At 42.0% G+C, this 21,513-nt stretch overlaps 1 protein-coding gene across 2 annotated transcripts in view; it reads left to right on the top strand.

The window, feature by feature from the left end:
- The window catches only part of AKAP6 (A-kinase anchoring protein 6), a 439,319-nt gene that overhangs the window by 38,228 nt on the left and 379,578 nt on the right, over positions 1-21,513 (top strand). For both annotated transcript variants that reach the window (XR_012851289.1, XM_075843564.1), the window contains exon 2: positions 1,476-1,770. Coding sequence is in view for 1 of the 2 variants with exons in the window: in XM_075843564.1 (XP_075699679.1) it covers positions 1,495-1,770 (276 nt within the window). In the remaining variant the exon portion in view is untranslated. The remainder of the gene's footprint in view (positions 1-1,475; positions 1,771-21,513) is intronic.

Below are 21,513 nucleotides of genomic sequence, written 5' to 3'. Positions count from 1 at the left end.
TTCTCTACAGTGGGGGTTGTATGGCGTTCTCTACAGTGGGGGCTGTATGGCGTTAGCGCCATACAGCCCCCTCTGTATATAACGCCATACAGCCCACACTGTAGAGAACGCCATACAGACCCCTCTGTAGGTAGCGCCATACAGCCCCCTCTGTAGATAACGCCATACAGCCCCCAATGTAGAGAACGCGATACAGACCCCTCTGTAGATAGCGCCGTACAGCCCCCTCTGTAGATAACGCTGTACAACCCCCACTGTAGAGAACGCCATACAGCCCCCACTGTAGAGAACGCCATACAGTCCCCACTGTAGAGAATGCCATACATCCCCCACTGTAGAGAACGCCATACAGAGTCCCCCCTGTAGATAACGCCATACAGCCCCCCCTGTAGATATCTACAAATGGGGTTGTATGGCGTTATCTACAGGGGGTCTGTATGGCGTTATCTACAGGGGGTCTGTATGGCGTTATCTACAGAGGGGGCTGTATGGCGTTATCTACAGAGGGGGCTGTATGGCGCTATCTACAGAGGGTCTGTATGGCGTTATCTACAGGGGGTCTGTATGGCGTTATCTACAGGGGGCTGTATGGCATTATCTACAGAGGGGGCTGTATGTCGCTATCTACAGAGGGGGCTGTATGGCGTTATCTACAGGGGGGGCTGTATGGCGTTATCTACAGGGGGGCTGTAGAAAAGGCACTATCTACAAGGGGGGGTTGTGTGACACCCAGGGGAGGGGGGGCCCCAGTCAAAAGTTTGCTATGGGGCCCAGTCTTTCCTAGTTACGCCCCTGCCAAGGACAACATCTGCGTGGAGTTTGTATGTTCTCACTGTGTTTGTGTGGGTTTCCTCTCGCTACTCCGGTTTCCTCCCACACCCCAAAAAACATACCAATAGGGAATTTAGATTGTGAGCCACGATGGGGACAGTAAAAGAGGACCTCTGTACAGCGCAGTGGAATATGTTGGCGCTATATAAGTAACAATAATAAATAAATAATATTATATGCAGTTTAGAGGCCCCCTTACTATATATTTTATGTAGACTAGAAACCTACCTCCCCTTTACTATACATTAAATGCAGACATGTTTGGAAGTGTTATTTAGTCTGGGTGGTCTCAAGCAACTTGAAAGTACTGTACTATAGGCCTAACTTACAGAAATAAGATTAATACAACATATTTGCAAATAGTCATGCATAGTGTGTTGGTATTAACTAAGTATAGTATGGTGGCATTTTGGTATTGCAGGGCTCTATTATGTTGGTGTTGTAAGTGACTATTATTTGGTATCTGTATGATAGCATTATGTGGGCATTGTATGGTACTAATAATTATGCACTGTATGGCATACATATAGCAACCAATCATTTTCCAAAGAGTGGTAATGTAATTGGTTGCTTTTAGCATTAGTTTTAAATCTCCGTAAATATGTTGTGGAAACTTGATCTTTACTATTATTTTACTTTCACAGGTATGAATAGCTCCACGTCATGAGTCTGACGACGACCAGATCACAGGAAGCAGATATCATGGACACTAACGCTGGTGACACGTGCAAAATGGAGCCCTTTATTGGTCAGGATTGTGTCCAGCGGTCTGAAAGGCCACCTCCAGTCCATACGGGGGCAGACTGGAAAATTATCTTGCACCTACCTGAAATTGATACCTGGATAAGAAGCACAGCTGAAAGAGTAAGAGGACTTACCCAGTCTGTGCAAGAGGACCCTCAATGCAAGCATGTTGATGTGCATCTAATGCAACTCAAGGTGAGAACAGTAAAGAACATTTTTTGAAGGTTATCTTTTTTCATTCTGGTGTCTTTCATTCTCCGTCTACAATGTCTACAATATATTCATCGCAAACTATGGACCAATACATTATCTTCTTTGTGTTAATTACAGACTAATTAATGGGAATGTATTACCTATATTTTTTTTTTAGAATATTAAAACCAGATAGTGAAACATAATCTTTTTTTCTAATCTGTTTTTATTTTTTGATTGTAGATTTTTTTAATTCTATTTTCTGTAGATGCTTATGAGACAGCCATCTTGTCTGAGCTGGTAACAGCATTTGGAGATATGCTTTACAGCAGCCATATAGACTATAGAAGCCTGTGAAAAGGACCCACTGACTTCTATAGGAGGCTTTTCTGCGCATGCTCTGTGACCTGGGCAGAGGTCATTGTGCATGAAGGGAAAGAAGAAAAGCTGTGTCCATTACCTATTTTCAATGTTGGATCTTATGTTATCTGTCTACAGGTGTTACTCTTCATTGTAATCATGCCTGTGATGATAATGAGATGACTGCTGAGAAGCAGGGGCATCGTTAGCGCCAGGCACTCAGGGCTCAAGCCCCAGATTTTTTGCATAGTGCCCCGTGTCTCCAGCAAGTGCTTCCTTATAAATAAATAAAGTTTAAAACTGTGGCTCCATGCCCTGCGTTCAACTAGCTACATCACTGCCAGGGAAGTAAAATTTGTCTGTCGGGTGCGGGTTGGCATTTGCCCCATGGCGGTCCCCCTGTTGATATTTAGGGCCGCCTGGCATATTACACAAGTTTTCCTGGCTGCCACACTGTACCTTTAAAATAAAAAAACAACAATTATCTACTTTATGTAAGCATTTTGAGAAACTAGACATAGACCGCACATCCACAATCTATACGTTTATCTGAGCCGCTAGGCATAATTTATGAACATGAACATGAGGTTCTTTGTTAACATTTTGATCAAACTGTATAAGCCCACTTGCCGCTTCACGGTGACCTCTTTCAAAGTGGGTCCCTACTCTATCGGTTGCAGCACCGCATGGTGGCCACTGCCATAAACAGCACTTCTCCTGGAGAAGGAGCAACCCAGGGGCTCAAAAGCACCCATGCTATCAGGCTGTGCCAAGCCTCCTTGGCTCTGGGCCATGTCCCCTCACAAGTGCAGCACTACAGCAACAGATGCCACCACACAGCACCACAACATGTGAACAGATGGCATAAGCTCACCTTACCATGCGCTCCCAGTGGCCAACTGAGAGAGAACAAGCAAGAGCAGAAACACTTATGAGGTCATTCTTAAATTAAAATCAGCTGGGTCAAATGTGTGGAGTGCTGGTGCCAAGTAAAACAAAAAAAAATTAGGAGGATAGACTATTTAACATTAGAATTGTGAGAAACTAGACATAGACTGCACATCCACAATATATATACGTTGATCTGAGCCACCAGGCATAATTTATAAACATGAACATGCAGCATGTACTCCTTCATGTATTACACGTTGAACGCTAGATACATCTGAAAGAAGATCCGCCCCTGACACTGCCCGCCAAAGAGGAGCAGATGAAGGAGACCAAAGAGCAGGAAATCAACCAGCAGCGGAGAGAGCGGCTTGGCTGGGACCTGACGGATGGTACAGGGGAATATATGAATAGCATAATGCTGGGCAGCAGTTACTTTAGCTTGTATTGCTAATGTGTGAAGCCCCTGCCCAGCGTCCTGCTCTGCATCTAATTCACTGCCCACTAGCTGTACAGGTCAGCAGCACCCTGCTCCTTCACTGTGTCTGCACTGCTCCTTCACTGTATCTGCACTTCTGACCTGTATAACTGCTGATACTGATGTCTCCTAAACCCTGTACAGTTTAGTCCTGTCCACATTCCAGTGGTCCTTCAGACTTCTAGCTTCTTTATCCCTGTTAGCCCCTTAAACGACTACTTTCCATCTGCACACCGCTCCCCCTAGCACTGAGTTCCTGACCCCTTCCCCTTGCTGAAGAAGTGAGAGGAGACTGAAGTTGCAGAGAAGGAGGAGCAAACTACAGGAAGAAGATAAGTGTCAGTATATATATGGTATCTAAAGGGATGACTGGAGTGTTCAATCACTGTATGTATGTGTGTATATGTATGCATATGAACAGTATGTGTGCAGTGTGTATATGTAGTACTTGTTCAGTGTATATATGTAGTGTGTGTGCGCAGTGTGTATATGTAGTGTGTATATACGTAGTGTAACGTCTATGGCCACGGCCCGTCGTTCTGACTTAAACCTCGTGGCCATGGACATCCTACCTGTGTGCAGCGTCGTCCTCCTGTGAGGCGCTGGTACTCACTTCCGGACATCGAGACTGTCTCCGGAGGGCGCGCGTGCCCACACTTGCATGGTCTTAAATGGCCAGTGTGCACATATTGCAGGAGGTCTGCAATCTAGCCCAGGATGCCCTGGGCTATAAAAAGGGCTCTGCCCTCTTGCTCTTTGCCAGAGCGTTGTTTGTTACCCGAAGTTTGTTGTGCTAATGGTCTCCCAGTTTCCCAGTGTACCTTGTTCCTGTATCCCGTATCCTGTTTCCGTATTACCCAGTTCTAGTGCCGTGCTGTGCTGTTGCCGTGTTGTGCTGCGGTCTACGCCTGTTTTGCTACGCCTCACCTGACGTCTTCCCGCCGTCTGGTCCCAGACGTGCCTGCCTTGCTACTGTCTACGTTGCCTCAGATATCCTCACTGAACTATTGAACTCTGTATTTTACCTGTTTGGCCAGCTGCCATCCCGCTATGCGGTACGGCCCAGTGGGTCCACACCCCGCATCGTGACACATAGTATGTGTGAAGTGTGTATATGTAGTGTGTGTACACTACCGTTCAAAAGTTTGGGATCACCCAGACAATTTTGTGTTTTCCATGAAAACTCACACTTATATCTATCAAATGAGTTGCAAAATGACTAGAAAATATAGTCAAGACATTGACAAAGTTAGAAATAATGATTTTTATTTCAAATAATAATTTTCTCCTTCAAACTTTGCTTTCGTCAAAGAATGCTCCATTTGCAGCAATTACAGCATTGCAGACCTTTGGCATTCTAGCTGTTAATTTGCTGAGGTAATTGGGAGAAATTTCACCCCATGCTTCCAGAAGGCCCTCCCACAAGTTGGATTGGCTTGATGGGCACTTCTTGCGTACCATACGGTCAAGCTGCTCCCACAACAGCTCTATGGGGTTGAGATCTGGTGACTGCGCTGGCCACTCCATTACAGATAGAATACCAGCTGCCTGCTTCTTCCCTATATAGTTCTTGCATAATTTGAAGGTGTGCTTTGGGTCATTGTTCTGTTGTAGGATGAAATTGGCTCCAATCAAGCGCTGTCCACAGGGTATGGCATGGCATTGCAAAATGGAGTGATAGCCTTCCTTATTCAAAATCCCTTTTACCTTGTACAAATCTCCCACTTTACCAGCACCAAAGCAACCCCAGACCATCACATTACCTCTACCATGCTTGACAGATGGCGTCAGGCACTCTTCCAGCATCTTTTCAGTTGTTCTGCGTCTCACAAATGTTCTTCTGTGTGATCCAAACACCTCAAACTTCGATTCGTCTGTCCGTAACACTTTTTTCCAATCTTCCTCTGTCCAATGTCTGTGTGCTTTTGCCCATATTAATGTTTTCCTTTTATTAGCCAGTCTCAGATATGGCTTTTTCTTTGCCACTCTGCCCTGAAGGCCAGCATCCCGGAGTCGCCTCTTCACTGTAGACGTTGACACTGGCGTTTTGCGGGTACTATTTAATGAAGCTGCCATTTGAGGACCTGTGAGGCGTCTATTTCTCAAACTAGAGACTCTAATGTACTTGTCCTGTTGCTCAGTTGTGCAGCGGGGCCTCCCACTTCTCTTTCTACTCTGGTTAGAGCCTGATTGTGCTGTCCTCTGAAGGGAGTCGTACACACCGTTGTAGGAAATCTTCAGTTTCTTGCCAATTTCTCGCATGGAATAGCCTTCATTTCTAAGAACAAGAATAGACTGTCGAGTTTCACATGAAAGCTCTCTTTTTCTAGCCATTTTGAGAGTTTAATCGAACCCACAAATGTAATGCTCCAGATTCTCAACTATCTCAAAGGAAGGTCAGTTTTATAGCTCCTCTAAACAGCAAAACTGTTTACAGCGGTGCTAACATAATTGCACAAGGGTTTTCAAGTGTTTTCTAATCATCCATTAGCCTTTTAACACAGTTAGCAAACACAATGTACCATTAGAACACTGGAGTAATGGTTGCTGGAAATGGGCCTCTATACACCTATGTAGATATTACATTAAAAACCAGACGTTTGCAGCTAGAATAGTCATTTAGCACATTAACAATGTATAGAGTGTATTTCTGATTAATTAAATGTTATCTTCATTGAAAAAAACTGTGCTTTTCTTGCAAAAATAAGGAAATTTCTAAGTGACCCTAAACTTTTGAACGGTAGTGTATGTGTGCAGTGTGTGTATGTGTGCAGTGTGTGTATTTGTAGTGTGTATATATGTAGTGTGTGTATATGTAGCATGTGTGCAGTGTGTGTGTGTGCAGTGTATATGTATTGTGTGTGTATGTGTGTAGTGTGTATGTGTATGTGTGCAGTGTGTGTATATTTAGTGTGTGAAATATGTAGTGTGTGTATGCGTGTAGTGTGTGTATATGTAGTATGTGTGCAGTGTATATGTAGTGTGTGTATATGTAGTGTGTGTATATGTAGTGTGTGTGTGTGTGTGTGTGCGTGTGTGTGTGTATATATATATGTAGTGTGTATGTGTGCAATGTGTGTATATGTAGTATGTGTGCAGTGTATATGTAGTGTGTGTGTATGTAGTATGTGTGCAGTGGGTATATATGTAGTATATGTGCAGTTTCTATATATGTATTATGTGTGCAGTGTGTGTGTGTATATGTAGTATGTAGACTGGATTTCGGAAAGTGATCAATCCTTCTTGGGGCGCTCCTGTATTCTAAATGATTGCCTCAGTAGCTTGTGGCAAGAGGGTGACTTCACAGTTTTTTGGATAAAAAAATAATTTATTCTTTTAAAATAGATTACATATGTGTATAATACACCATGCAACGCATTTCGACCTAGCACTTAGGTCTTCAACAGGCATGATGAGAACAGGAGGATTTACCTGGTCCCAGTGGTGTTTACCATGCAGCACCGTAAAAAGGCTACTGCATCGGAATAAAGCCGATTAGAGCGGTCACTATTGGGTTAATGCCATTTTGTTATTTTGCCATTGTATGTGTGCAGTGTATATATGTAGTATGTGTGCAGTGTGTGTATATGTAGTATGTGTGCAGTATATGTATATGTAGTGTGTGTGTTTGTGTATGTAGTGTGTGTATATGTAGTGTGTGTGTGTGTGTGTGTGTGTGTGTGTGTGTGTGTATATGTGCAGTGTATATGTAGTGTGTATGTGTTGTAGCAGTGCAGCTACTAAGGGGCAGGATTTGGGCCCAGAGTTATATATTTAAAAGAAATGTTTCAAGAGAAAATGTCCTTTCTCCTTATTTGTTAGGCAGGAAACCTGGAGGAGGTTCTTTGTTGCTGGAGTGGAATACAATAGTAGAGGTTCCACTCCATCTTCCGGACAGTCCAGGGTTTTGGCTGCCTTATGAGTCTCATTAGCTGCCAGCTGTTAAAGGGAATGTGTTGCCAGCAAAACATGTTTTTTTTTTTTTAGTTAAACAGTTAGTGTGTAGGTGATTAAACATTGTTCACATTTTTTTTATTTTTTCACGAGTCAGGAAATATTATAAATTAGATTCTAATTTATAATATTTCCCAGCGCTGGTCACTAGATGGAGCTATTCCCAAAATTGCAGCATTGCATGTGGTAAAGCAACCACATTGCTTTTTGCTGCAAAATTGGGATAAAATCACTCGCTCTAGTGAGCTCTGAGAATCCCCCCCTCCTTTATCCTGGCTAGTGCCGGGAGAAACGAGGGTATTGAACTGTCTAACCTCCTACACTGTGTGTCGCCATTTTTTGAGCTAACACACAGTGTAGTAGGTTTACATACAGTAGTAAACATACACAAACATACATAGAAATCTCTTACCTGCTCCTGCCGCCGCGGCTCCCTCCGGCCCGTCCGCTCCGTCTGCTGCCGCTGCTTCATGTGAACAAGTCCGGAAGCCGCGACCGGAAGTAGTAATCTTACTGTCCGGGCGCGACTTCCCGTCCACAAGAAAATGGCGCCGGACGGCGCGCATTTCAAATTGGACTGTGTGGGAGCGGCGAATGCGCCGTTCCCACACAGACGGCGTACACAGAAGTGGATGGGACGGGGCCCGTTCGCAGTCCCTATGGGACTGTGGCTGCCGTATTCCATGTCTGTATGTGTCGTTAATCGGCACATACAGAAATGGAAAAAAAAATGGCAGCCCCCATAGGGAAGAAAAAGTGTAAAAATAGAAAAAAGTAACACACAAACACACAAATAAATAAAAACGTTTTTAATAAAACACTAACATAAAACTGACATGAAAAAAAATTTTTTGGTGACACTGTTCCTTTAACGCTCCTTTAAGAAAGGTGTGATCGAATCACACAATGCTCCCAGTCTGAGGAAGACAGGTATTGCCAGCCTGTGGGAGTTAGAGGTTCTGGTAAGAACATATGTTTGTTGTGAGGTGCTGGGCAGAAGGCCTTTCACCCTGATAGCTAGAGAAGCTGTATGTTTAGTTAGTGGCTGGACGGCCTAGGGTTTATTTTTGAACTGTTTTGTAAAACTGCTTTTTCCTGTATGAAGACAATAAAGCCACTTGCAGCCAGTTTCCTACCGAATCCACTGTGTTGGAGTGAAAATTCTTAAGTGTGCCAACCATCTTACCCTGGATATGGCGATCCTGTGAGCTAATTTACCCCAAGTTGTCACAGTGTATATGCAGTGTGTGTATATATGTGTGCAGTGTGTATATATGTAGTATGTGTGCAGTAATGTGTATGTGTGCAGTGTGTATATATGAAGTATGTGTGCAGTGTATATATGTAATATGTGTGCAGTGTGTGTATACGTAGTGTGTGTACAGGTCCGGCATTAGGGGTGTGCGACGTGTGAGTGCACACGGCGCTGCAGCCTCTCTGCAAGTAGGGGGCGCCACTGTGTGGGCCGTTTAAATTCTATACTCTCTGCTCCTTGTTACACACATTGAGGAAGCAGAGACAGCAAGTGCAAAGCAGAGGAGGAACCTCCGCCCCCACAGCCCGTTCTGCGTGAAACCTGTGCAAGTTCCTTTCTGTGTATATATGTCTGTGTGTATATGTTCCAATATGTATATATATATATATATATATATATATATATATATATATATATGTCTGTATATGTATACATGCCTCGTGTGTGTGTGTGTGTGTGTGTGTGTGTGTGTGTGTGTGTGTGTGTGTATATATATGTGTGTGTTTGTATATGTATACATGTTGAGAAGGATCTGGGTGTATTTGTAAATCATAAACTAAATAACAGCATGCAGTGTCAATGAGCTGCTTCAAAGGCCAGCACGATATTGTCGTATATTAAAAGAGGCATGGACTCGCGGGACAGGGATGTAATATTGCCACTTTACAAAGCATTAGTGAGGCCTCATCTAGAATATGCAGTTCAGTTCTGGTCTCCAGTTCATAGAAAGGATTCCCAGGAGTTGGAAAAAATACAAAGAAGAGCAACGAAGCTAAAAGATTAAAAGAATTAAACCTATTTAGCCTTGAAAAAAGACGAATAATGGGGGACACGATTAATTTCTATAAATATATTAATGGCACATACAAAAAATATGGTGAAATCCTGTTCCATGCAAAACCCCCTCAAAAAACAAGGGGGCACTCCCTCCGTCTGGAGAAAAAAAGGTTCAATTTGCAGAGACGACAAGCCTTTTTTACTGTGATTACTGTGAATCTATGGAATAATCTACCGCAGGAGGTGGTCACAGTAGCTACAGTATATGGCTTTAAAAAAAGCTTAAATAATTTCCTAGAACAAACAAATATTAGCTCCTATGTGTAGAAATTTTTACCTTCCCTTTTCCCATCCCTTGGTTGAACTTGATGAACATGTGTCTTTTTTCAACTGAACTATGTAATATGTAACTGGTCCCTAAAAAGTAGCCTTTTGAAATTTTCTTGAAAATGAGAAATTGCTGCCAAGTTTTCAAAGCCTTGTAACGTCCTAGAAAAATAAAATAATGTTCAAGAAATGATGCAAACATAAAGTAGACATAAGGGGAAAGGTTAACTAATAACTATTTTGTGCGCTATTACTATCTGTTTTACAAGGAAATGCATTTCAATTTAGAAAAATGCTATTTTTTTCACATTTTCAAAAAATTTTGGTATTTTTCACAAATACTCAATTTATCGACCAAATTTTTCCACTAACATATAGTACAATATGTCACGAGAAAACAATCTCTGAATTGCTTGGATAGGTAAAAGCATTCCAAAGTTACTACCACATAAATTGACACATCAGACTTGAAAAAAAACAGCTTCATCCCCAAGTCCAAAACAGGCTCAGTCCTGAAAGGGTTAAGTCAAATTCCCCTGTGTTTGTTTAGGGTGTTTCTGATTAATCCATTGCCAGCATTGAACAAGGTGATGAAGTTGCCCGAATAGAGTTTCTTTTCATTAGTTTCCTTCTTCATTTTGTTTCTTGTTTTAAGGCATTGGTCTTGGGATAAAGTTAGATTATCCCGGAATGCACTAGTTAGGAGGTTCTTCGGGTATCCCTTGTTTTTAACCTTTTGTTTAGGATTGTAGCTTGATCCTTATAAGTGACTGTGGAAGAGCAATTTTTTCGCACCCATCTGAATTGACTAAAATGAATGTTGGTTGTCCATTTTTTATAATGTGCACTTTTAACATCCAGGAAACTATTTGTGTCCACCTTTTTAAAATGTGTTTTTGTTGTAAAACTATTCTCCAAATCCTCCAGTTTATCCCTCAGTGCCTGACTTGACTTTGCTCTGGCGCAGGATATCCTCCAGATTTGAAATGGTGTGTTCAGAGGAAGTGAATCTGGTTTCCAAGACAGCAATATTCTGAGAGTTGGAGGTGATATGGGCCAGCGCCGAGTCTATACATGTACGCAGGACATCCAAGCGTTTGTAAAAAAAAAAATCTGTAATAATTTTGAGACCCCCTGTGCTACCTTGGTAGTTTGAAGCGAGTCCATGTCGAAGCAGTGTTGAGGGCTGTTTTGTGGAGAGAGCTGAGGGGGCGTCATAGCATCTCCTGTAAGTAGCTCCAGAGAGAATTGTGGTTGTGGGGATTGCACTTTAACAGGAGCGAGTTTAGACGGTGTTTCCCCTTTTGCGTTTCCATTAGTTTTATGCAAGGTTAAGGAGCAATTGTGTCCAGTACTGGGGCGTTCTAAGAGCGAGTTGATTTTCTTTTTGACGACTTTGTGAGGTATCTGTCCATGACACGGTCCCCTATGCTAGGGGAGAGGCGTCAAAAGTGTGTATTAGAGCAGAATATCAGAGGATCAGATGGGAAAGTGGCCCAATGGAATTCAGACAATCATTAAAACTTTAGTGGCATTACAGTATATTCCAGATCCAGACAGTAGACATTAGGATTCAAAATGGCATTAGTGTTCTGCCAAAGTCCAGTTCCCAGACAAAAATGAGGCAGAGCAATTCACCCTCACTCGTTATCCGGTGAGGGGGGAGGGGGTCACAGTGCAGGCCTTCTACAAAGCAATGTGGCCGGTATGAGGCCAGGAAGAGCAATGGAGTCCCCAGGGAGCCGTGAAGAGAGGGTCAGGAGTCCTCTGGAGTATCCCCACTAGTCCAAAGTATGCTGGGGAACAATCACAGTGTGGCCCTCCAAAATGGAGGCAACTCTCATAGGATCTATGCCCCACCCTAATCTGCAGAGCGCAGGGGGATCGATGGAGTCCTCCGAGATCTATTGTGATAGTTGTCCTGTGGGGGTCCACTGGCCCGGAGGTGCAGAGGGGAGAGGCCATCCCGCGGCCTAAGAAGATGGCGGCTACTCCTGTATCTCCGTCAGTGCACTCTGGTCGGCAGTATCTGCAGGGGGAACGATGTAGTCTGTCAGAGACCCTAAGGCTGTTTCCCCTGGTTGAGATCCACTCACCCGGGAGTGCTTTGGAGTGCTAAGGGCAATCGCCACTGTCCAGCAGCTTTTCAAGATGGTGGCAGGAGCTCCCGTCGCCGCTCTGTCCTCGGCGTTACACCGCCTGTGACTCTGGGGATGAAAATGAAGGGGCTCCTCAGTCACCCCCACTCACAGCCAACCCAGGTATGACCAGCCAGCAGTCTCCGGGGTCAGTATATCTCCAATGCGGCGGATATTGAAGAGGCTGTTACGAGCCGCGAGTAAAAGCGGCCATGCTCGATGCGCCGTCCCTGCAAGTCCCCTACTTTATTTAGTCACCATATCCAAAATCATAACAAACCAATGCCTAAAAAAACCATATACATGTTAAAAAAAATAGAGTGGTGGCTAATAATTAACATATTGCAATGTGCAGGGCCGTATTTACCACTAGGCACTGTAGGTCCAGTGCCTAGGGTGGCACCTTGTGAGGGGCGACCCTAGATGAGAGTAATTCAATTTTAATCTATAAATCATTTTTTACATCTTCTTCCCTTGCCAAACTAACAAGTAAACGGGGGAGGTGGAGGGTACACGCACAGGCCGCACGACAGAGAGGAGTAATGTTTCTTCCTCTCCTCTGCAGTGTGAAGTGAGCGCTGATTGATGGAGCAGCGGTCAACAGGGCCTTCTGTCTACTCCACTAATCAGCACAGCCCATCCTGCACACAGACTCAGAACCTGCAGGGTCTCCTGCAGCTCTCCTCTCTCCTCTGCTGCTGCCACAATGAAGACTTCTCCACGGACCTCTTTAATTTAAACTTTGTTAATTTATGTGATCTGTGAGAGAGAGGAGGGAAGAGGGAACTATAAATGATATATGTAAGAGGTTGGGGCTTCCGGATAGATCAATTTTGTGGGGGAGGTCACTTAATTAGAAGTGCTTTATGTGTGTTGATTCTTTATAGATCGATTTTGTGGGGGAAGGGACTTTACTGTAAATGCTATAGGAGTGTGGGGGGATTCTTTATAAATCTTTTTTGTGGGGATAAGGACTTTTTACAGTTTATTTTGTGGTGTAAGAGCTTCTTTATAAATCATGTTGAGGGAGGGGGACATGGCTGAAAATATTATGTGTGGGGGAGAAAGTATTTTTTTTTGTGGAGGAGAGCAACTTGACTATAAGAGTATATTCACATGTTGCGGAAATGCAATATGAACGCAACGTGTGAATTCATCCTAAATAAAATGTGTGATGGAGGGGGACTTAGTTATAGTCTGTTTGTGTGGGGGAGGTAGACATAACTATAAGGCTAGAATTTTGGCATTAGGACGACATGCACATCAAATTCAATGTTTCCCTATCAGACAGTTTAAAATGCTTGCAAGGTTGCGCACAACTTTTTTGGTTCCGATGTAAGCTGGTATTATCAGTCACTGTATGGTGGTATTGTCAGGCACTATATGGTGGTGGTATCCAGTCACTGTATGGTGGTATCCAGTCACTGTATGGTGGTATTATTCAGTCACTGTATGGAGGGATTATCAGTTACTATGTGGGGGTGTTATCCAGTCACTGTATGGTGGTGTTATTTAGTCACTTTATGGTGGTATTATTCAGTCACTTTATGGTGGTGTTATTCAGTCACAGTATGGAGTTGTTATTTAGTCACTGTATGGCGGTGCTATTCCGTCATGGTATGGTGATATTATCCAGTCACAGTAAAATTATATTATCCAGTCACGGTGTGGTGGTGTTATCCAGTCATGGTCACCATGCATCTTCTTACAACAAACTTATCATAAGCATCAAGGACACACACAATAAACTAAGAAACCTACAAAATCTGCATTAATATACTTGTCTCAAAACAACAGGTGGCTTTTATTCACTAAATGGATTCTATAAGACACAAGAAATATTTATATTTCTTGAAACAGGGGGAGAATGTCTTTGCAGGTGAATAGAATTCGGCATTCTGCTTGATAATTCACAATGTAATTTAATACAGAGAATATAAGCAAATTGACCATCCATCACAAACCCCCCTTTTTCTCATAATAAAGTACAGACATTATATATTATGATTATAAACCTCAAACAATATAATCAATAGGGCCACAACTTAATATTATAATTCTATCACCAATCTCATGCATTTCTCCTGAGGTTTGGGTTTTGGGTCCCATCAGTGCATTGACAAGTCCTGCACATCTTCATCCACTTCTGTCTTCTGCTCTTCACTGACTGTCACTCTTAGGGTAACCCACACAATTATTACCCACCTCCACTGTAAAAACACTTGGATGTTGCTGACTGGTTCACTCCGGTCTTTGGCCTTTGCTTTACTTTGACAATTTCTGCTGTCAGCAGGACTTGGTTTGGTCATTCCCATCTGTCAGTCATTGTCTCTTGTTAGTATATGTCACCAGGCTGTACATAGCACCTCATACTTTGAGCCTCATACTAGTGCCACAGAACCCTGTAGATTGCGCCACACACAGCCCCCTGTAGATAGTCACAGCCCTCCCCCTTGTAAATAGTGCCATATAGCCCCCCTAGTAGATAGTGCCACTCAGCCCCCCCTTAGTACTACCACACAGGCCCTTGTATATAGTGCCACACAGCTCTCCCATGTGTATAGTGCCACACAGCTCCCCCTTGTGTATAGTGCCACACAGCCGCTCAGATGTCTTCAGCTTCTCACTTTTAAAAAATGTCTGCACCTGTAAATGAAGATAAAATTCTCAACGCCTCTAAATATAATAAAGCACCATACACTGCTCCACTAACTGTAATAGCGCCATACACTGTGTCCCTGATTATATTAGTACCATACACTGTGTCCCACACACACACCGTGCTCCCTGTAGATAGTGCCCCCATAGCCCCCTGTAGATAGTGACCCCCATAGAGCCTCTGTAGATAGTGCCCTACATAGAAGCCCCTGTAGATCGTGCCCCACATACAGCCCTCTGTAGATAGTGCCCACATATTGACTCCAGAGCTGCAAGGCAATAGTGCTAACCACTGAGTCACCATGATGCCCTACATATAGCTTCCCCTATAGATAGTGCTCTACATATTGTTGTGCAGGGTGCTTGTGGGGTGGGTTGTTTGATGGTTTGTGTGGACGTGTGTGTGTGTGTGGGGGGGGGGGGGGGGTGCGTGTAGGGTGCTTGTGGGGACCTCTAGTATTTATTGTGGTGCAGGGGAGAAGACAGAAGTCGCTGTAGGTCAGTATAAGTATTTGTATTTTTCATATTGCTTTTTTTTTGTTTTGCAGGTTCCGCTGTACCTATTGGACTACATCATAGATTCTCAATAAAAATATTTTCTTATGTATCTGTGTTTTTTTAATACTTTATCCGCACATTAGTAATGGCAGTTGTCTGTTTGACGACATCTGTTACTAAGACGGGGCTTAGTGTTAGCCAGTAAAAAGGCTGCAACTAACCCCCCCCCCCATTATTACCCTGGTACCCACCGCCATCAGGGGTGCTGGGAAGAGCTAGTTACGATCCAGTAACCGACCATCTGTGGTGACAGTCGGGCACTGGAGCGGCCACAGGCTGTTATTGCAGGGCAGGGAAGGGACAAAAAATGTGGCCCTCTCCCACCCTTGTCAGGCGAGGCTGCTGCTGTGTTTTATCTGGCTGGTTATGAAAATGGGAGGAACCCCACGTCGTTTTTCTTATAATATATATATTTTTTAAATGTGGGGTCCCCCCATTTTCATAACCTGCCAGATACAACACAGCAGTAGCAGCCTAACATTACAAGGTTGGGAAGGGCCACAGTTTTTGGCCCTTCCCAGCCTCCTAATACCAGCCTGCGGCCAGCCCAGTGCCCGACCATCACTACAGGTGGTCGTGTACTGGATCATACCCGGCTCTTCCCGATAACCCTTGAGGCAATGGGTACCGGGGTAATAATAGGGGGTTAGTGCTAGACTTTGTAATGGCTAACACTAAGCCCCACTTTAGTAATGGAAGTCGCCAAACAGACAACTGCCATTACAAAGGCGCTAATAAGGTATTCAAAAAACAGAGACATAAGAAAATATTTTTATTGAAATAAAAACTCCCCCACACAATCCTAGTTAACAATTTTATTTTACAAAAAACTTAGAAAATCGCAGTAGTCCACTGAATCTACGACGTATTCCAATAGGTCCAGCGGAACCTGCAAAAAAAATAAAGTTAGGCCTCAAGCACACTTCAGTGAAATGCTTCAGTGTGCTATGCGCTTTTTTTAATAGATAGCACACTGACCCATTCATTTGGTTTGGGCCATGCACCCTTCCGTTTTTTTTACAGATTTTTTCTGCGCTTTTTGAAAGTTTTTGGGCGCGTAGTTAGGACTCCGACTAACTCTGGGAACATTTGTCGCATTTTATGCACCAAGGAATTTATTTTTTACACAACACGTTTTTTTAAAAGGCTTGCATAAAAAAAACTAACGGCTTGCTTTCTCATTGATGTAAATAAGAAGCTTAATCAAGTGTTTTATGCTTTGTTTTTAGTGTTTTTTTACACATTGTGTGTGCTTTTTGCACATAATTTTTGGCGCATAGTTAGGACTCCCATTGACTACGGGAACATTTGGTCTGTTTTACGTTCAAAAGAATTGATTCAACACTTCTTTATATACACAATGCGTTTTTTTAAAATGCATGTGTAAAAAAAGTGTGTTGTATGTACTAACAGTGCGCTTTCCCATTTATGTAAATGAAAAGCGTAAACATGTGTTTTTTTAATGCTTTTTCGGCACGTAAAATGCGCCAGAAAAAAACTGCGCCAAATAAATACTGTGTGAACCTGTCAACTGAAAAAAATCATTCACCACAAGTTCTCCCTCTTGACTTTCATCATTCTTAGCCTTTTCGTGTGCCCTATAGCTTCTGCCAGCTGCCATTGGAAAAGTACTCCCTAATTGGGAGCTGGAAAATGCTTAGCAATTTGAAGACACCTTTTCCTGGCTTGTATCCAAAAATAGGGAGGGGGGTACATGTGGCGCTTAAGCTACAAATTCTATATGCCGGATTGTCAAATGCGAGCTAGAAATCAGTCTGTACAATGCATACAACTAACAGTTTTTAAGGACCCTTACACACAATATTACAAGCTGGCAGTGTGCTAGGAGCGTATCAATGGTTACTCAATACAACATTCAAAGTTTTCCCTATTGCACTGGGTTCTCCATTATCAGGACTTAAACGTAGAAGTCCCTGTGGTAATACAGGATATTACTTACAAATATCCAACCCTTCTGTCACTTACGGACAGTCAGTACTTCGCCCGACGCTCGGCTATCTCAGAGCAAACAGGCAACAGTATAACCTTTGATCCTTAACAATTTCATACAACCGCTAAATAACAAATGGCACACTATAACAGATCAGCAAAGATTTTTCCCCTCACTGTCGAAGCTGCAGTCCTTTAACATCATATGTATGTTACAACTTTTCTCAAGCATCCGCTATGTCAGTACGTTCCAATGGGGTGGGGTCATCACTCACAATTTATTCTGGTAATAATCATCTTAACAGTTTCGTTGCCGGCAAAAATTCTTTCATGTCTTTCATATCAACAATTCCAGATTATACGTCTTCAACAACAACTCAAGATACCGTACGCACCTGCAATCATTCATCACACAAAAAGTTTTAACATACCTTTTTCTTGGGATAAATTTCCTGACATCCAGGAGATATGATGTAATGACAGCTAATCCCAAGTCTTAGGCAATACATGCGTGAAAGGATGTGTAAGAATAAGCTCCTTACCTACCGAGGTTTTTTTATTTCACAGATGCAGTGACCGACCTCTCCAGTGACAGCTTTCAGACGATCAATCTCCCGGGTTTTGGCACCAAAAACTGTTACGGAAGTCATGACTCAAAATATATTAGACTGAAATTTTAGACGAGTATTTCAACCGACACTCATTCCAAGAAGTGTATCCATCTCCAGATCATAGATTATATCGGTATATAACGGAAAGGAGTAAGACACAGAGATGCTACTTGTATGCTCAAAATACTCCTCTGAGGTTTATTGCCAAAATCAATTACAATAATATCATTCAAAAGGGGTGTAGGCTTGAGGTTAACCAATCATTTACAATATGATAATAGCTCTGATTCAGCCAATAGCATACAATGAGAATATTTCATATTGAGCCAATCACAGACATAAAATACATTTAAAACGTAAAATAATAATTCTTCATTAGATGCTTATGTCAGGTTTTCAGCTGGTCTATTTGGAATAAAATAGTTTGTTCTTCTAAGATGGGGGAAGTGTGATGGAGTTATATTCACACACATAAGGAATGTGTCTCTCCCACTACCTTCAAACTAGAACACACTATTATCTCACTCCCCTCACCCACCATATGAAAGAGGTGTTTCAATTTTGAGGTTAGCATGCATCTTCTTACAACAAACTTCTCATAAGTATCAAGGACACACATAAACTAAGAAACATACAAAATCAGCATTCATATACTTGTCTCAAAGCAACAGATGGCATTAATGCACTAAATGGATGCTTCAATACACAAGAAATATTTTTTTGAAACAGGCAGAGAAGGTCTTTGCAGGTGGTATAGAATCCGGCATCCTTTTTATAATTTACAATGTAATTTAATACAGAGAATAGAAGCAAATTGACCATCCATCACAGGCTAATCTATGTATGCAGATTCCAGATTCTGGTACAGCATAGTAAGCCCTGTATTTCCCAATAAAGCACATGAGTTTTGGGGAACACAGTCCATACCCCTAAACACCACGACTGGGCTATGCACTAAGCAGCAATGCCAAGTGTAAATTTCACTATGAGCAGCATTTACATTTATCAATTGCGTCACTGATAACAATTATTTTTACAACTTCACAATTGCAGGGCAGCGATTATCAAAGGTTTTATCGTTGAACTGCTTTATTAACACTACCCAAATATTATGATTGGTCAGAAATGAGCGAATAATGGGATAATTGACTAAAGTGAATGGGCCTTTAATAGGGGCATATTCATGCTTAGTGCCTAGGGCAGCATGAGCTGTAAATACTTCCCTGACAATGTGTATCAACAATAGACATGTCATCACTATTCACTATCAGCAAGAGGGGTGTTAAATATAGGAGCCTGTAAAAATACAAAACCAATGTTTGCTATAATCAACCACAATGGGTAGATAAATAAACTCTAACAATATTTTACCGTACATGCTGCCAAAGCAAGCTTTATCTGCTGCTTTTTCCAGCAGTATTTAGGTGTATTTTTTTTAACTTAAAATACAGCATTGTCCAGGTGCTAATAAAGTCAGGAATGCCCATTTGTATGTTTATCCATTTTTATGGACCCATTAGAGCCACTTTGTTGTTGATAAAATTGACAGCCAAAGATCACCTATAAAGTCTCTTTTTTTCCCCACAAGCCCAACTTCTCTATCCTTTCATTGTAAGCGACACATCCCATCCCATTTAATAATCTAGTTGCCTGCCTTTGAATCCTCTCCAGTTCTCCTATATCCTTTTAACAATGTGGAGTTCAAAACCGAATTCCATATTTAAGATGTGGCCTTAAAAGGGATTTATAGAGAGGTAATATTACATTTAAATCCCAGGTTTTTGTATCTCGTTCTAGACACTCTAAAATCCTGTTTGCTCTTGCAGCTGCTGCTTGACATTGAGTACTGCTGCTTAGCTTATTTGTTACCAGAATACCTAGGTCCTTCTCTTGTTTTGTTATCCCGTTTGATTTCATTTAATGTCTATGCATCTTTTCAGTATCATTGCATACAAAGTGCATTACTTTACATAAATCAACACTAAATTTCAACTGCCTTGCTTTTGCCCATGCTGTCGCCTTATCTAGATCTTTCTGTAGCATTTTATAGTCAAGCTGAGTTTTAAGTATACTACAAAGTTTTGTATCGTCAGCAAAAACTGACACCTTGCTATCCCACCCACAAGGTCATTAATAATGAGATTAAAAAGAATTGGCCCTAACACGATCCTTGCAATACCCTACTGCTGACTTCAGCCCATTTTGAGTAAGTACCATTTATAACGACCCTTTGTTTTCTGTCCTTTAACCAATTCTTTACCCATGTGCATACATGGTCCCCCAGTTCTATATCTTCAGTACAAGACTGTTATGTGGAATAGTATCAAATTATTTAGCAAAATCCAAATACATCACAACAGTTTCATGATCAACATCCGGATTTGCACGTACCTCCTCATAGAATCTGAGCATGTTAGTTAGGCATGGACTGTTTTTCATGAATCCATGCTAGTTATCAGTTATTAGACTATTCTTGACTATATACTTTTGCAGTTCATCTCTTAGAATACCTTCAAATATTTTGCATACCACAGATGTCAAACTTAAAGGACGGTACTTACTCGGTTCCACCTTCTTAAATATTGGTACAACATCAGCCATCCTCCTATCCTGTGGCACTGATCCTGTTACAAGAGAGTCTAAGCAGATGAGATACAATGGTCTGTCCATCACTGCGCTCAAATGCCTTAATACCCATGGAAGAATGCCGTCTGGTCCAGGGGATTTATCAATATTTAAATTGTTCAATCGCTGCTGTACTTTCTCTTGTGTTAAGCAGGTAATATTGGGTGAGGAACTTTTATTACTGTCCCCCTGAATTTCTGGCACTGGGAGCTTATCAGTGAACACTTATTTTCTTTTTAATTCAATTAATATAGGTATAAAATTTGTTGGGATTCATTTTAATGTCGTTAGCTATTTGTTTTTCTGTAGATAATTTTGCTAAATTGATTTAATTTTTACATTTCTTATTGAGATGTTTGTAAGTCTAGAATGCTTTTGCTGATCCCTCAGCCGTCAATGTTTTGAATGCTTTTTGTTTTTGTCTTATAGTAAATAATTCCCTATTTATCGATATTGGTCTCCTTTTATTTTTAAACATTTTGTTACCTGAGGGTATAAACCTATTACACGATTTATGTAATATATCTTTAAAAACTCCCCATTTATCTTCAGTATCTCTATTTACTATTACACGATCCCAGCCAACAAGAATAAGTGCTTCCCTCAGTCTATTAAATGTTGAAATTTTGCTTTCCTAAAATGCTAGGTTTTTGTAGCTCCCCTTCGTACTGTTTTATTGAATAATTTATTAAAACTTACTATTATATGGTCACTGTTGATCAAGTACTCCTGGACCTCAAAATCTGATATTGTATCTGGTCTATTAGATAAGACCAGATCTAGCACATTATCCCCTCTGATATCAGTTTCATATAGTGGTGATGTTACACTCCTCTAAAAACCTATTCTTTCAGTATATCAAAGAAAATAAGATGTAATATACCTAGGTATTCTGTTAACAGCAGCATTTTTTAGTGGCCGCCAAAACGCCTTTTCATGACACCCAGGAACGGGCTTTATTCTGATACATACGCCTTTTCACGGCGCTGCATCAGAACAGAATAAAGCAGGGCCGCTGGGAGCAGTAAAAGCTCCCTGCTCTCAGCTACCTCCGGTAGCTGAGGGCTTGGAGCAGCGCTGCTCAAGCGGACGGATCAAAATCCGCCCAATTAACCCCTTAGATGCGACGCTCAATAGCGAGCGGCACATCTAAGTGGTCTTGGAGAG

This window comes from Rhinoderma darwinii, chromosome 12, assembly GCF_050947455.1.
Source record: "Rhinoderma darwinii isolate aRhiDar2 chromosome 12, aRhiDar2.hap1, whole genome shotgun sequence".
NCBI lineage: Eukaryota > Metazoa > Chordata > Amphibia > Anura > Rhinodermatidae > Rhinoderma > Rhinoderma darwinii.
Note: the sequence above shows the minus strand (reverse complement) of the source record. Positions and strands in the feature narration are given on the sequence as shown.